General features: G+C 36.4%; 2 protein-coding genes and 1 non-coding gene across 3 annotated transcripts; all 3 read left to right on the top strand.

Moving 5' to 3' along the window:
- Positions 1–4,511: 4,511 nt before the first annotated feature.
- LOC129312253 (small nucleolar RNA R71) lies at positions 4,512–4,618 on the top strand. The gene has a single exon (XR_008593500.1). It is a non-coding gene; the product is annotated as a small nucleolar RNA R71 (small nucleolar RNA).
- A 6,582-nt stretch (positions 4,619–11,200) lies between these two features.
- Positions 11,201–12,514, top strand: LOC129310764 (uncharacterized). Its single transcript, XM_054952682.1, has 3 exons — positions 11,201–11,576; positions 11,727–11,821; positions 11,990–12,514. Exons 1-3 carry the CDS (start codon positions 11,201–11,203, stop codon positions 12,512–12,514), a joined length of 996 nt encoding a protein of 331 aa, XP_054808657.1.
- Positions 12,515–12,661: 147 nt separating this feature from the next.
- Positions 12,662–13,701, top strand: LOC129310763 (uncharacterized). The gene is made up of 2 exons (XM_054952681.1): positions 12,662–12,821; positions 13,403–13,701. Exons 1-2 carry the CDS (start codon positions 12,662–12,664, stop codon positions 13,699–13,701), a joined length of 459 nt encoding a protein of 152 aa, XP_054808656.1.
- The last annotated feature ends 1,245 nt before the right edge of the window (positions 13,702–14,946 follow it).

The raw sequence follows: 14,946 nt of genomic DNA, 5'->3' as shown, positions 1-14,946 counted from the left end.
ATGGTGGAAAGGGACCCATGAAGTCAATGCCCCAAACATCAAAAATCTCACAAAATAAAATGGGTTGTTGAGGCATTTCATGTCTCTTACCCCAACTACTAACCTTTTGACATTTCAAGCATGCTTTACAAAATTCATAAGAGTCTTTAAACAAGCTAGGCCAATACAATCCACAATCTAAAACCTTCCTAGCTGTCTTATTTGAGCTAAAATGACCACCACATGCATGAGAGTGACAAAATTCAAGAACAGAAGGCACATCAACATCATCAACACACCTCCTAATCACTTTATCACTACAAATCTTCCACATCAAAGGTGGTTCCCAAATGTAAAATCTAGACTCTCTTTTCAATTTTTCAATGGCAAAACGTGAAGCACAAGGAGGCAAGACTCTACACTCAATATAGTTAGCAAAAGAGGCATACCATGGAGGCTTAGATGAAATGGCACACAATGCCTCATCAGGAAATGAATCACAAGGAATAGTAGGGTTAGAGTTTACCATAGTAGCTTTTAAATGAGGTAGTCTAGACAAATGATCCGCTACTTGATTGGTAGAACCACTCCTATCCCTTATCTCCACATCAAATTCTTGCATTAAGATCACCCATCGAATCAAGCGAGGCTTAGAATCTGTCTTCTTAAACAAGTACCTCACAGCAGCATGGTCAGTGTACACAACAACTTTAGAGTTAAGAAGATATGATCTAAATTTATCAAGTGCAAAAACAATAGCAAACAACTCTTTCTCAGTTGTGGTGTAATTAACCTGAGCTGAATCTAGGGTCCTAGATGCATAAGCAATCACATATGATAACTTGCCCTCTCTTTGACCAAGCATAGCTCCCACAGCAAAATTAGAAGCATCACATGACAACTCAAAAGGTAAAGACCAATTTGGGGCTTTAAGAATGGGAGGGGAAATGAGCATGCTTTTCAAAGTGTCAAAACTCCTTTTGCAAGCATCATCAAAAACAAAATCAACATCTTTTTGTAAGAGTTTAGACATAGGCAAAGCAATTTCACTAAACCCCTTTATAAATCTCCTATAAAAGCCTGCATGTCCCAAAAATGATCTCAAATCTTTCAAACAAACAGGATATGGCAAAGAAGCAATCACATCTACTTTGGCCTTATCCACCTCTATGCCATTGGAAGAAATCAAATGGCCTAAAACAATTCCTTTATCTACCATGAAATGGCATTTTTCAAAGTTAAGCACAAGCTTCTTTTCAATGCACCTACCAAGCACTTTATCTAAAGAATGCAAGCATGAATCAAAGGACTCACCATACACAGTAAAATCATCCATAAAGACTTCCATGCAATGTTCAATAAAATCACAAAATATGGACATCATGCATCTTTGAAAAGTACCAGGTGCATTGCAAAGACCAAAAGGCATCCTCCTATAGGCAAATGTACCAAAGGGGCATGTAAAGGTAGTCTTATCTTGGTCACTAGGAGCTATAGGAATCTGAAAATACCCACTAAACCCATCTAGGAAGCAATAATGGGACTTGGAAGCCAATCTCTCAAGCATTTGATCAATAAAAGGCAAAGGAAAATGGTCCTTCCTAGTCACATTATTGAGCTTCCTATAGTCTATGCACACTCTCCAAGCATTTTGAACTCTAGTTGGAACAAGCTCTCCTTTCTCATTTTTTACCACAGTAATCCCCCCTTTCTTAGGTACAACTTGGGTTGGAGACACCCACTCACTGTCAGCTATAGGATAGATGATCCCAGCACTAAGTAGCTTAACAACCTCTTTCTTTACCACATCTAAAATCAATGGGTTAAGTCTCCTTTGTGGTTGCCTAATGGGCTTAGCATTGTCCTCAAGAAAAATTTTATGTGTGCACACAATAGGGTCAATACCAGGAATGTCAGCCAAAGTCCAACCAATAGCATGTATGTTCTTTCTCAACACATCAAGTAATGCATTTTCTTCCTCAAGAGATAAAGAGTTAGAAATTATTACCGGAAGCTTCTCATTCTCAATGAGATATGCATACTTGAGATTGGATGGTAAAGGCTTCAACTCCAAGGTAGGTGGCTCTACACAAGAGGGAATGAGCTTCTTCAAGTCTAATTTGGTGGAATATTCCATGGTACTATCTTGTCTTTTAGGCTTCTCACTTGTTTTTGATTTCTCCTCTTCTTTCTTTACAGCCTCCCCCTTTTCTTGCAACTTGTCCTCAAGTGCTTGGACTTGAGCCACGGCCTCGACATGTGAAAGTGTAGAATTTTCCTCCAATAGCTTGGGAATCCTAAGAACATCAAGCTCGAGTGGAGAAAAACTCATAGATTCGGCCTTAATGGCTTTAGTACCTACAACACAAGAAGATATACCCTTCTCAAGCATTTCAAGATCAAGCATAGGAGATATTTTAAACAAATCATGAGAAGAAGTAGTTGCATCATTCAAGCATGCATCAATCTCTAAACAAATAGGACAACTACATCCATCAATACATGTAGTAGTAACAAGAGACAAATCATCATCAACATGTGAGAAAGAATCAAGCATGTGAGACTCACAAGCATCATGAAGCAATAACTCAATGGAACTTACACCTAACAAAGAATAATCCTCAAAAGGATGTTTCATTGCTTCATATATATTAAAAATAACATGATCCTCTCCACATTTCAAAATCAAACTACCTTTTTCCATGTCAATCAATGTACGGGCAGTCCTCATAAATGGCCTTCCTAAAATCAAAATATCATCCCCACTCCCTTCTTTTGACATATCAAGCACATAGAAATCCACAGGAAATAATAGACCTTTAACACAAACCAACAAGTCTTCTACTACTCCATGTGGTCTTCTAACACTTCTATCCGCTAATTGGCATATCATAGGTGTCTTATGCATGCAATCAAGACTCAAGGCATGATAAATTGAAAGAGGCATAACATTAATGGCTGCACCTAAGTCTATCAATGCATGAGAAAAATGTGTGTTGCCAATCTTGCATGGAATTGTGAAGGAACCGGGGTCCTCACATTTTATAGGGAGTTGAGGCTTCATGATAGCACTCACAGATGAGGGTAATTGTACCCTTGCATTAGGCCTAAATTTTCTTTTATTTGTACAACAATCTTTCAAAAATTTGGCATACTTAGGAAAGTTCTTAACTACATCCATCAAGGGTACATTAACATGAATCTTGTGGAAGAAATCATATACCTCTTGATCAAATTGTCCCTTTACTTGCTTAGGGACCACTTGTGCTTGTGGAAAAGGAAGCTTCTTCATAATCTCTTGACTTTGCTTTCCTTCTTCCTTCCTTGAACTCTCCTTTCTTGTTTCACTTTGCTCGGCCTCTCCCTCTTTTTCCTTACTAAACAACTCGGCCATAGTCCCCTTTTCCACCTTAGATGGTGGTTGCTCACATATGATCTCCTCAATGTTTTCATCCTCATCATCTCTACAAAAAGATGCATCATTAGGAGCAAAAGAAGAACTAGAAACATTAACATCAATTGAAGAATTTAAAGAGGGCTTCTCGGCCTTCCCTTGTCTTTTGTCTTCTTGTACTCTTTCTCCCAACTCCTTGCCACTCCTCAATGTGATAGCATTAAGATTAGCTTTAGGATTAGCAACGGTGTTGGATGGTAATGTAGAGGCTTGAGCATTGGCTGCACTTAATTGGTTAGCAAGCATATTCATTTGAGAAGTAAGGGCATCAATTTTAGAGTTCATGTTCTCACACTTGTTACCCATACTCTCTACCTTGTTCCCTAAGCCATCATACATGTTTTTATACAAAGAGTTCATTTCAATCAACTGCTTACGTAACACATTCACATCATTAGAAGAGTTCGAATTAGAAGAACTCTCAATTGGAACAAGCCTCCTATCACTATAAGAATTAGAAGAAGGTGTAAGAGAATTACCACTTGGATTGTAGCTTTGAGAAGAGCTACCTTGAGACAAATGAGGTGGAGGGTCACGGCCAAAGGTGTTTTGATAGGATCCTCTTTGTTGATTGTCTTGTAAAGCCACATTTGGATTTGAATAGGAGAAATTAGGATGGTCTCTCCATGAAGGGTTGTAAGTATTAGAATAAGCTCCTTGCCCTTGCCTCCCACCATAGGATTGTTTTCCATTGTAGATAGCATTTACTTGTTCAAACTTAATAGGACAATTGCTTTCTACATGCATAGGTGAGTCACAAAAAGTACAAGAATAAGGGACAAGTGCTTGAGAAGTACTTACATTGCTCACTTGAGATATTTGTGGAGCCAACATTCTCCCAATCTTGGCAGCTAGCAAGTCCACATATGAATCATTAAGAACTGAGGAACCTACCATATTCACATTTCTCTTTTCCCTTGTAGAGTATTGAGCACCACTTGAAGCCATCTTGTCAATTAGTTCCCAAGCCTTTAAGGAAGTGAGGTCAATCAAGCATCCACCACTAGCGGCATCAATGTTAACTTTGTCTCTTGGAATCAAGCCCTCATAGAAATATTGGACTAAATTCTCACTAGAAATTTGATGGTGTGGGCATTTAGCCAAAAGGCCTTGGAATCTAGTCCAATACTCATAGAGACTCTCATCCTCTCCTTGTTGGACCCCATAGATTTGCTTTCTCAAATTGGTGACCTTGGAATTTGGAAAGAATTTATCTAAGAAGAGTCTTCTTAGCTCGGCCCATGTGCTCACTTTCACATAAGAAGGGTAGTTGAAATACCACTCCTTTGCTAAACCTTCAAGAGAAAATACAAAAGCCTTAGCTTGAACATCATCAACATTTACATGCATAGGCTTCATAGTATCACAAACCAATAGGAAAGTATGCAAAAACCTATGACAATCCTCTCCTGGTAACCCATGAAATTTAGGCAATGCATTAATCAAGGAGGATTTAATTTCAAATTGAACATTAGTAGGAGGAACATATAAGCCATAAGGATTATCATGCCAATTAGGTTGAGTTAATTGCCTAATGCTCCTCTCCTCTCTAGGGTTATGCAAGCCTTCAAATTCATTATTAACATGGCCATCATCATGCAAATTCTCATTCCCATTCCCATGGCCCTCATTATGCACATGCTCATGTCCTAAGATACCTTCCATTGTTGAATTACAAACCAAATGAGAATCAAGAATAGGTTGTGATCTTCTCAATCTAGAAATAGTTCTTTCAATTTCTGGATCTAATTCAACAAAAGAGGTATGTTTTCTTCGGGTCATGCACTAATCAAGCTCAAGAAAATTAAGAACAAAGAACAAACTAAACTAAAATGCAAATCAACATGAAACAATTCAAAACACACAAAAGCAAGAGAAATAATTTTTTTTATTTTTTTTATTAAACTCAATAGCAACAAAATGAAAAAAAAAATAACACCAAACAAGTAGAAAGAGAGTTAGAAATGCTCAATCAAGAAGCTTTGGCAATTCTGGAATTCGCACAGTAGGCTCTCTGGAGACAGTGAACTTGTGAATTTTCTATCAGCAAATCCACATGATAAATTCCCCTGAAACTTTTATGAGAAACACAAGAGATATACAGGAAAATTATATAAAACTTTTAGATTAAAAATCCTTCCCAATCGTTCCCAGAATTTTTCACAAGTTGGTCCTCAGGTCTGGAGAAACAGGATTTCGTCCAGAAGACCTTCAGAGCTTCTAACAAACTTTCAAATAGGAAAATGGAAAAATTGAAGAAAATCCTAAACACAAGAAACAAAGATAAGACAGCGATAAGAAAAATGAAACTGGAATCAATCAATTTGAACGCACAAAGAGGAAGATATGCTAACTCAAAGTTGAAACAGGGTTTTGGGAATCCTCTGTAATGGCTCCCTGGACCTTGTTAGATTGTAAAATTTCCACAGGACACTTCCCACGTCCAAAATTGACCAAACCAATTTTAAAGTGAAGCTAAGATATAGAGCTTTCAATGAAATAAATTTCAAGTTCAAATTCCCTCAGACTCATTCCCAGTTAATTTTTCAATTTCAGACAGAGACACTAGAAACAGAGTATTTTCAGCTCTACACCAAACCAACGAAAATTGCACTAAATTTTTTTTCTTTTTCAAAACAGAATAAAAACACTCAAAACACACAAAAAACACTAAACAAACAAAAAACACAAATTTTTATAATTTTTCAAAAATTTTCCAGGAACACTAAAAATGTAAATTAAGTACTAAACAACCTTAGAATTAAACTTAAACCATTCCCCGGCAACGGCGCCAAAATTTTGATAGGAAATTAGTCGCTTATCCTCAAAATTACACTAAAGCTAACCCTAATGCAATATAGGGCCAACCCTAGGTCATCTCCCAAGGAATGGTTTTAAGTCTAATTGAAAGTTATCTAGTGAAATAAATCAACCAAAGTTTGTAGGAATTTAGTTACCTAGCTAATTATCTAAACTAATTACCTAATGTGCAAGTAATTAAAATGCTAGTGAAAGTGAGTGAAATGAACTTCCCTTTTTACAATAATGGAACCCTAGAGATTAGTTGATTTTGGACTCATTATCTTCTCATGATTAGGCTAAGTTTAGCTTCCCTTTCCTCTTGACTAAAGCTGTCATGACTTAAGAAAATTATCCTAAGCCAATTAACCTAATTAGCTAACCTCCCTAGGTCTTAGATTAAAGTCCCTAGTTCAATTAACCAATTGGTGAAGACATTAGCCAAGTGATTCACTCAAAATCCTCTCTCAACAGCCATGGTCAAACACATAAATTGAGCAACCACAAGATTATGTCAAGCTACTCAACAACACAAGCATTAACACCACAAGATTATGCAATATTAACACAAGAAATTCACTAATTGAAAAACACAAGATTATGTGCCAAACAAAGAGTGGCAAAATTCAGTCATGGCTGTCCAAGGAAGAAATTAAATGAAACAATCCTCTCTCTTTACATCAACATCAAATTCAAATTAGAATTTATAAGCTAAGATGATTAAACCCTAGATTAAGGAATCTAACCATCTAGTAAAAAGAGAAGAGGATAGGAAACAAAAGAACTTAGCCAATTTGAAGCTCAAGACTCATCCTCCATCTTCATCTCTCTAGGATTCCACAAAGAAACTTAGCCAATCTTCATCTTCAAGAACCCTAGTGATTGCTTGTGAAGGCCAAACTCCATAGCTCTTGAATGATGGAAATGAGCTTCAATCCTTGTGAAAATGGAAGGGATGGAACGAAAATGAAGAGAGGAGAAGAATGGTATGAGTTTTGTGGAGGTTTGGTGGCTGAAAATGGAGGTTAGGGTGCTGGAAAATGAAGAACAAAAGAGAGAAAATGAAGAACACTATGAACAAGAGAGAGAGAATGTGGAAGATGAATGAGATATGTGTTGGATCCCATTTGGGACTTAAAATGGCGTGCTCCTTGGTGTCTCCCATCAGCTGAAGCTTAATTAAAATAAGGAAAAAGAAATTAAAATGTAAATGGGAGCCTTGTCACACTTGCAAGGTGGCAACTTCCTATTGGTTTGTAGATGATTCCAATGTGTGCCTAATTTTCCATGTGTCATCCACATCATTTTAGCTGATCTAATCCCTCAAAATAATCATAATTCACGTGCAAACCATCAGCCATTGTCCTCAAGGAGTGTTGACCTCAATTGCCCAATTGATGCACAAGTCACATGCCACCTATGTCACATAAATCACATAATTCAATTAAATAGCATATGATATAATAAAATCTAATTCATGTCCAGAATTAAATTCATAATTAGAAGGGAGAATTTATTAAATTAACCAAGTTTTAGGCTGCACAAAATTATATAAAAATTTTCACACAAAGGCAAACCAAAAACTAGGACAAACTAAGACACTTAAGAAAGTGTTGACTTTTTTATTTAATTACTCCCAAACTAAAATGAATTTTAAAAATATAATTTCACCATTCATCAACTGGACATAAAATGCACTTTGTCAATTTTCTTGTACATTTTCTCAAAAGTTCATTTTTTGGACCAAAATGCCCCTAGTGCACTGATCTTAGAAACTTAGGCAAAGTTCCAAATCTAATGCAATGTGTGCACTTGAAGGTGATAAATCATTAATAAAATGGTCCTAATTGACAAATAAAAGTGGGTAACAAATGTGTTTTATCATCGCCCATGGCCTAATTTTGGATTAACAAATGCTGAATTGTACCATAACTTTTGGCAGCCTAATTATTAGGTCCATGACCTTATAAGCTTCTTGGTCCGCCTTACCCAACATGGTATAATCCAAATGTTATTTGAATATCGTATGAGTGCACCTGGACACTCAATAGAAGACTGTGTGACGTTTAAAAGGAATGTGCTAGACCTGGTTGATTCTAATCATATCCAGCTTAAAGAAGAGGGAAGCTCTACCATTACCACTGATCTACTTCTAAATCATGAAAAATAAGTCAACGCTATTGAAGAAGAGGATGCGTGTTTCAAAAGCTCTACAAGGATCAAGATGCCTATGAACGAGCTTTATGCTCACTTAAAGGAATATGGCTATATACAAGAAATGCTCCTCACAGATAATATCAATGATTAAATGCCTAGATACTATGAATATCATCAGGAGAAAATAGGCCATAGAAAGTTGTGAATAGTTTAAAGAAGCTATTAGAAAAATGATGGTGCTAGGGATTGTGTCTGTAAAGAAGGGAGACACCAAAGTATGCATGATAGAGAAAAAGTGTATTGAGCTTGTCATTAATTCAAGCACAAAATAGCAAGTCCAGGCAGTCTCTTTTGTGATCAACAAAGCCTCTATAGATCTTATACCTCACACAAGACAACCAACATTGACCATAAGCACGCCTCATCCCTTTCCCTATGAAAGTGATCGAGCAGTCCAGTGGAGATATTAAAGCATTGTGGACAACCACAATAACCCAACATTAATTTTCGGAACAAGCAATGAAATAGCAAACCCAAGGGGTGTTACTCGAAGTAGAAAGCCATACTTACTATCTTACGTTAGAAAAATGGTAAGAGAGAAAAATGCAAATGTTGACAGGCCAAAGGAAGACAATCCCAAAGAAATGGAAAATTAGAATATGAGTTTCTATCGATTATGAAGCAAAGTGATTACAGCATTGTGGATCAATTGAAGAAAACTCTAGTGCGTATCTCAATATTTTCTTTGATTTTGAATTCCAAAGCGCATCACCAAGCATTGCAAGAAGTGTTGAATCAAGCTTTCATGCAGCCTAATATAACCCCTGAGAAGGTGGCAAGTGTAATGAATGTTGTAAAAGCCTTCTCTACCATTTCCTTTTCGGAAGAGGAAGTTACAGAAACTACTGTCCACCAAACTAAAGCTTTGCATATCACTTTAAAATGTGAAGGGTTCATAATCACAAGAGTATTGATTGACAGAGGATCAGCATGAAATGTCTTACCACTCTCCACATTTAAATCATTGTCACTAGAAGTTCAAGTGTACACAAAAGCAATATTGTGTTAAGAGCATTCGATGGATCAAGACGAGAAGTATTAGGATCCGTTTGTCTCTCTCTGGAGATAGGACTAAGCATGTTTAAGGTGGATTTCCAACTCATGAACATAGATCCAAGCTACACAATACTACTAGGAAGGCCATGGATTCATTCTGCTAGGGCTGTTCCTTCTACCTTACACTAAAAGGTTAAGTTCATTAGTAATGGGGGAATTATAGTAGTCAAAAGAGAGGAGGAAATCATGGTGAGCAAACCAAGCTCACTCTCTTATATTGAGGCTACAGAGAAGGATCATGGAGTTTCATTTCAAAGCTTGGAGGTTGAGGGTATTTGTGATAATACACATAACATCAATTCCATTGTTGCTAAAATCATGATGAAGAGTGGGTTTATGCCAGGGAGAGGTTTAGGCTCTCATTTACAAGGAATTACGTGTCCAATTAAGGTTTTGGATAATTGTAATTGCCAAGGGTTAAGGTATGAGCCTACCCTAGAAGACCAGGTGAAAGACAAAGCAAGTTTGGTGAAAGGCAAAAAGGCCAATAAATTAGAGATTCCACACATCAAAGAATCCTTCCCAGGCCCATTTGAGGTGATATGTGAACCAAATATCTCAGTGATCTCTTCCAATGAAGATGTAGCATGTGGAATAAGTGCTCAATTACAATCAATAATTCCAGCAAAGTGCTGGCGAATTAGGATTTTGAAGAGGCCAATGATATTATTAGCTTAGAGTAATTGTTTCAATTATGTTGTCCCTGTTTTGTTATTCCCTTTTTGAGCCCAGGTTTAGGTAATAGATCCTGGGTATTCTCTAATGCAAACCTTTGACTCACATAATTTTTGAAAGTGAATTTTAATTGCATTCATGTCTCTCTCTTTATTCCACCCTATCTACTTCAGTTCATTTTTTTCCCTTCCTTTTCTTTTCCATATTTTTATTTCATTCCATACTCATTTCTATCATCTAGGGATTTTGTTTCTTTTGATTCTATCTCTCACCCAGGGGTTAATAAACCCTATGAAGATGATCCACTTGTTGCTACTGATATGCATAATTATGAGTCCGATGATGAAGACATAATCCAAACTTTTTCTAAGATGCTTAAATTGAGTGATAAGGGAATATGCCCATATGAAGAAGTGATTGAGATGATTAATATGGGAATTGAGGAGGATCAAAAAATTCTCAAAATAGTAGATAATCCTAAAAGGGAATGAATGATTGAGTTGTTTAAAGAATACATAGATATGTTTGCATGGTCCTATAATGATATGCCTGGGCTATACCCAAACATTGCTTCCCATAAAATACCATTGCTTCCTAAGGTTGAGCCTAAGTAACAGAAGTTAAGGAGAATGAATACGGGGGTGTCCTTGTAAATAAAAGAAGAAGTAATGAAGCAGTTAGAAGCAAGATTCTTGGAGGTAGTAACTTACCCACAATGGGTGGCAAGTATTGTTCTCGTTCCTACAAAAGATGGTTGGATTTAAATGTGTGTTGATTATTGTAATTTAAATTATGCGAGCCCAAAAGATGATTTTCTACTACCCCATATTAATGTATTGGTTGATAATATTGCTCGAGCCTATTGCTATTCCTTTATGGATGGTTATTCGGGGTACAATCAAATCCCTATGCATGAAGGAGATAAAGAGAAAACAACCTTTACAACCCAATAGGGAACTTATTATTATCGGGTGATGCCTTTTGATTTTGAAAAATGCTGGGATAACTTATCAACGAGCTATGACAGTACTATTCCATGACATAATGCATAAAGAAATTAAAGTATATGTAGATGATATGGTAGCTAAATCAACAGAGAATGAGAGTCATGTTGAAGTCCTTAGAAAGCTATTTTTGAGATTGCGTAAATATCGACTAAGATTGAATCCAAATAAATGCATCTTTGGAGCTCTTTCTGGGAAGTTACTGGGGTTTATTGTGAGTCGTAAAGGGATAGAAGTAGATTCAGATAAAGTGAGGGCAATTCAAGAAATGCCATCTCCCCAAATAAAGAAAGAAGTTAGAAGTTTCTTGGGACAATTGAATTACATTGCTAGATTCATTTCCAATCTAACAGCTACTTGCAACCCGATGTTTAAGCTGTTAAAGAAAAATTGTAAGGAGACATGGGATGATGATTGTCAAAAGGCCTTTGATAAAATTAAAGATTATTTGTTAAATCCCCAAATTTTGGTCCCTCCGTCACCAGAACATCCACTAATCTTCTACTTGGCAACTTTACCTTGCTCAATGGCAACAATGCTAGGTCAACGTGATGATTCTGGAAAGAAATTCTTGAGCAAAAAGTTCAACGATTGTGAAGTTCGTTATCCAATGATTGGGCAAACTTGTTGTGGACTAGTATGGGCAACTAGAAGGCTAAGGAAATACATGCTTTACTACACTACCTGGCTAATCTCGTGAGTGGATCCACTCAAGTACATCTTTGAGAGCCCGCACATTGTACGTAGAGTACTGAAATGGCAAGTTATACTATCTGAATATGATATAAAGCATGTGATATAAAAGTCAGTCAAAGGTAGTGCGATAGCAGATCACTTGGCCGATAATCCTTTAAAGGATAACCAGCCATTAGATTTTCAATTTCCTGATGAAGGCATATGCACTATAGAAGAAGGTTGTGATGAAGGAAATGATGAAGAGCAAGAATGGGAAATGTATTTTGATGGAGCCACCAACATGTATGGAAATAGGGTAGGAGCGGTGATCGTTTCACCAAAAGGAAAACAATTTCCAATGGCCATCAAATTAGAATTTGATTGTACTAACAACATAGTAGAATATGAAGCTTGTCTTAATGGTCTTCGAGCAGCTATTATCCTTAGTATACAATGTTTGAAGGTGTTTGGTGATTCAGCTCTCATTATTCATCAAGTAACAGGAGAATGGAGAACAAAGGATGCAAAATTGATTCCCTATCAAGAACTCTTAACAAATTTGATTAAGCAATTTAAGGTTGTTAGCTTTCATCACTTGACTCAAGATAAAAATCGTTTCGCGGATGCTTTAGTTACTTTAGCAGCAATGATCTAACTTAATTGTGGAGTCCATGTCCAACCCATTCGAGTAGAAGCTAGAAGCTTTCCAGCATACTGTCTGAATGTTGAAGAAGATCAAGAAGAATATCCTTGGTTTTAGGATATTAAGGACTATATTACTAAGAGATCATACCTAACTGGAATGACTGAGAATGAAAAGAAAACCCTTTGTCGTTTGGCTATGACATTCTTTATTAGTAAAGATGTTCTGTATAAGAGGGGTTACGATGGTATCTTACTTCACTGTGTGAGTTCAGAAGAAGCAAAGAAAATCATGGTTGAGGTACACGAAGGCATATGTGGTACGCATGCGAATGGTCACATTATGGCTAAACAGATTCAAAGGTGTGGCTACTTTTTGTTAATAATGGAGAAAGATTGCTTTGAGCGTGTCAAGAAATGCCACAAATGTCAGATTTATGCTAATAGGATAAATGCTCCTCCAATCCCATTACATAATTTGGTCTCACCCTGGCCATTCTCAATGTGAGGAATTGACATTATTGGTCCAATTAACCTAAAAGCTTCAAATGGACATCGCTTCACCCTTGTCGCGATTGATTATTTCACAAAATGGCTAAACGCGAATTTATTTGCTAGTACATTGCAAAAGACGTTCTTTAAATTTATAAGGACAAATATTTTATGCCGATATGGGATTCCTGAAAGGATCATTACTGATAATGGTCCCAATCTCAATGGAACAGAAGTCATAAACTTTTATGAGAAGTTCCAAATCAAGCATAATAATTCGGCCCTATATAGATCTTAAATGAATGGAGCAGTTAAGCAGCCAATAAAAATATTAAGAAGATCATTAGGAAAATGATAGTAACTTATAAGGATTGGCATGGTTATCGTACTACTGTATGCATATCCATAGGGGTAACCCCATATTCCCTTGTTTATGGAATGGAAACTGTCACACCTATTGAGATGGAAATTCCATCCTTGAGAGTATTAACTGAGGCAGATTTAGAGGAAAATGAATGGGTAAAAACCCAATTTGAGAAACTCAACACGATTGAAGAAAAAAGGCTTACTGCAATATATCTTAGACAATTGTACCAAAAGAGAATGGCCAGAGCTTTTGATAAAAAACTTTACCCATGGGAATTCAGTGCTGGTGACCTGGTACTCAAGAAAATATTCCTTAACCAAGAAGATAATAGAGGTAAATAGGCTCTGACCTATAAGGAACCTTATGTCGTCAAACATGCCTTTTCTGGAGGAGCATTGATCCTAGCTGACATAGACAGTCAAGAGTTAGCAAAGCCCATTAATGTGAATGCTGTCAAGTGTTACTTTGCTTAAACAAAAAATGAAAAAGAAAGAAGCGCTCGTTGGGTTGAAAACCTATAAAGGCAACCTAGGTAAAAGTTAGAGCCAATAAAAAATGAAAAGGAAAGAATAGCTCGTTGGGTTGAAAACCTGTAAAGGCAACCTAAGCAAAAGTTAAAGCAAAAAACAAGCAAAGCAATGATAAGAAGAATAAGAGTTCACCAAGACAAAAGGATGTCTTAAGAGAAGAAAGGAAGGCATAAGAAGTTAAGTATCTATGTTTGGGAAGTTGACTCCATCGCCCCTCACACTATACATATCAATGGCAGCTCAGTGAAGTACTTGTAAGGGTTTTGAAAAGCTAAATGAGAGAGATGTGATTAAGTAGATCCACATATCCCATTTAGGCTTAGGCCATTTGTACTCATAAACCCATATATTCCCATTTCTCTATGAATTTTGGCATTAGAGAATGAATTTTTCCACCCTTGCTCCTTTAAGACCATCTTTGTTCTCTTTTCATGTTATCATATTCGAATTCATATCTCATATATTACAGCAGGTTCACATTCAAGGAACAATATGTATTGATACATTTACTTGACGTAGAAGGCTAGTATCTTTATTCTTACTTTTCGCCCTTGAGGTATCAAGATCATCGCGTAGGTGTAAAATGATAACGAGAGTATGTGTGCTATCAGTATTCAGTCATAATAATTGATCTCATTAACTTGAAGGCAAGATCAAGTGACGAGAATTTGGTTGTTTGAATTTTTTAATAAGGGGCAATGGCATATTGTGATACTACACTTATTAACGAATAAAGGTTAAATAATGGACTTGGAGGTATTACTTTGTGTTTAAAATGGTTTATTCAATATGCACAAAAATTTTCAAAAAGGAATATTTATTAAGATAGTTGTCAACATCAAGCCTTTTAGTAAAATTTTTTTGCAATACATTTGCATTATTCATACATTTGCATTGGGGCAAATGAGCGCTTCTTACCCTTTGCATTTATTGCAAAAAGAAGTCTCATAAATTCAGACAAACAAAGGTTCAAACCTTTTACATTGCAAATCATCAATCTATGGTATATTGTACATATTTTAAGCACCTATGAAAAAATCATACATGGTGCATTAC

The sequence above is a fragment of the Prosopis cineraria genome, unplaced genomic scaffold, assembly GCF_029017545.1.
Source record: "Prosopis cineraria cultivar Desert tree isolate PC_DT_omini unplaced genomic scaffold, ASM2901754v1 PC5, whole genome shotgun sequence".
Taxonomy (NCBI): domain Eukaryota; kingdom Viridiplantae; phylum Streptophyta; class Magnoliopsida; order Fabales; family Fabaceae; genus Prosopis; species Prosopis cineraria.
This window is presented reverse-complemented; position numbering and strand designations above follow the sequence as displayed.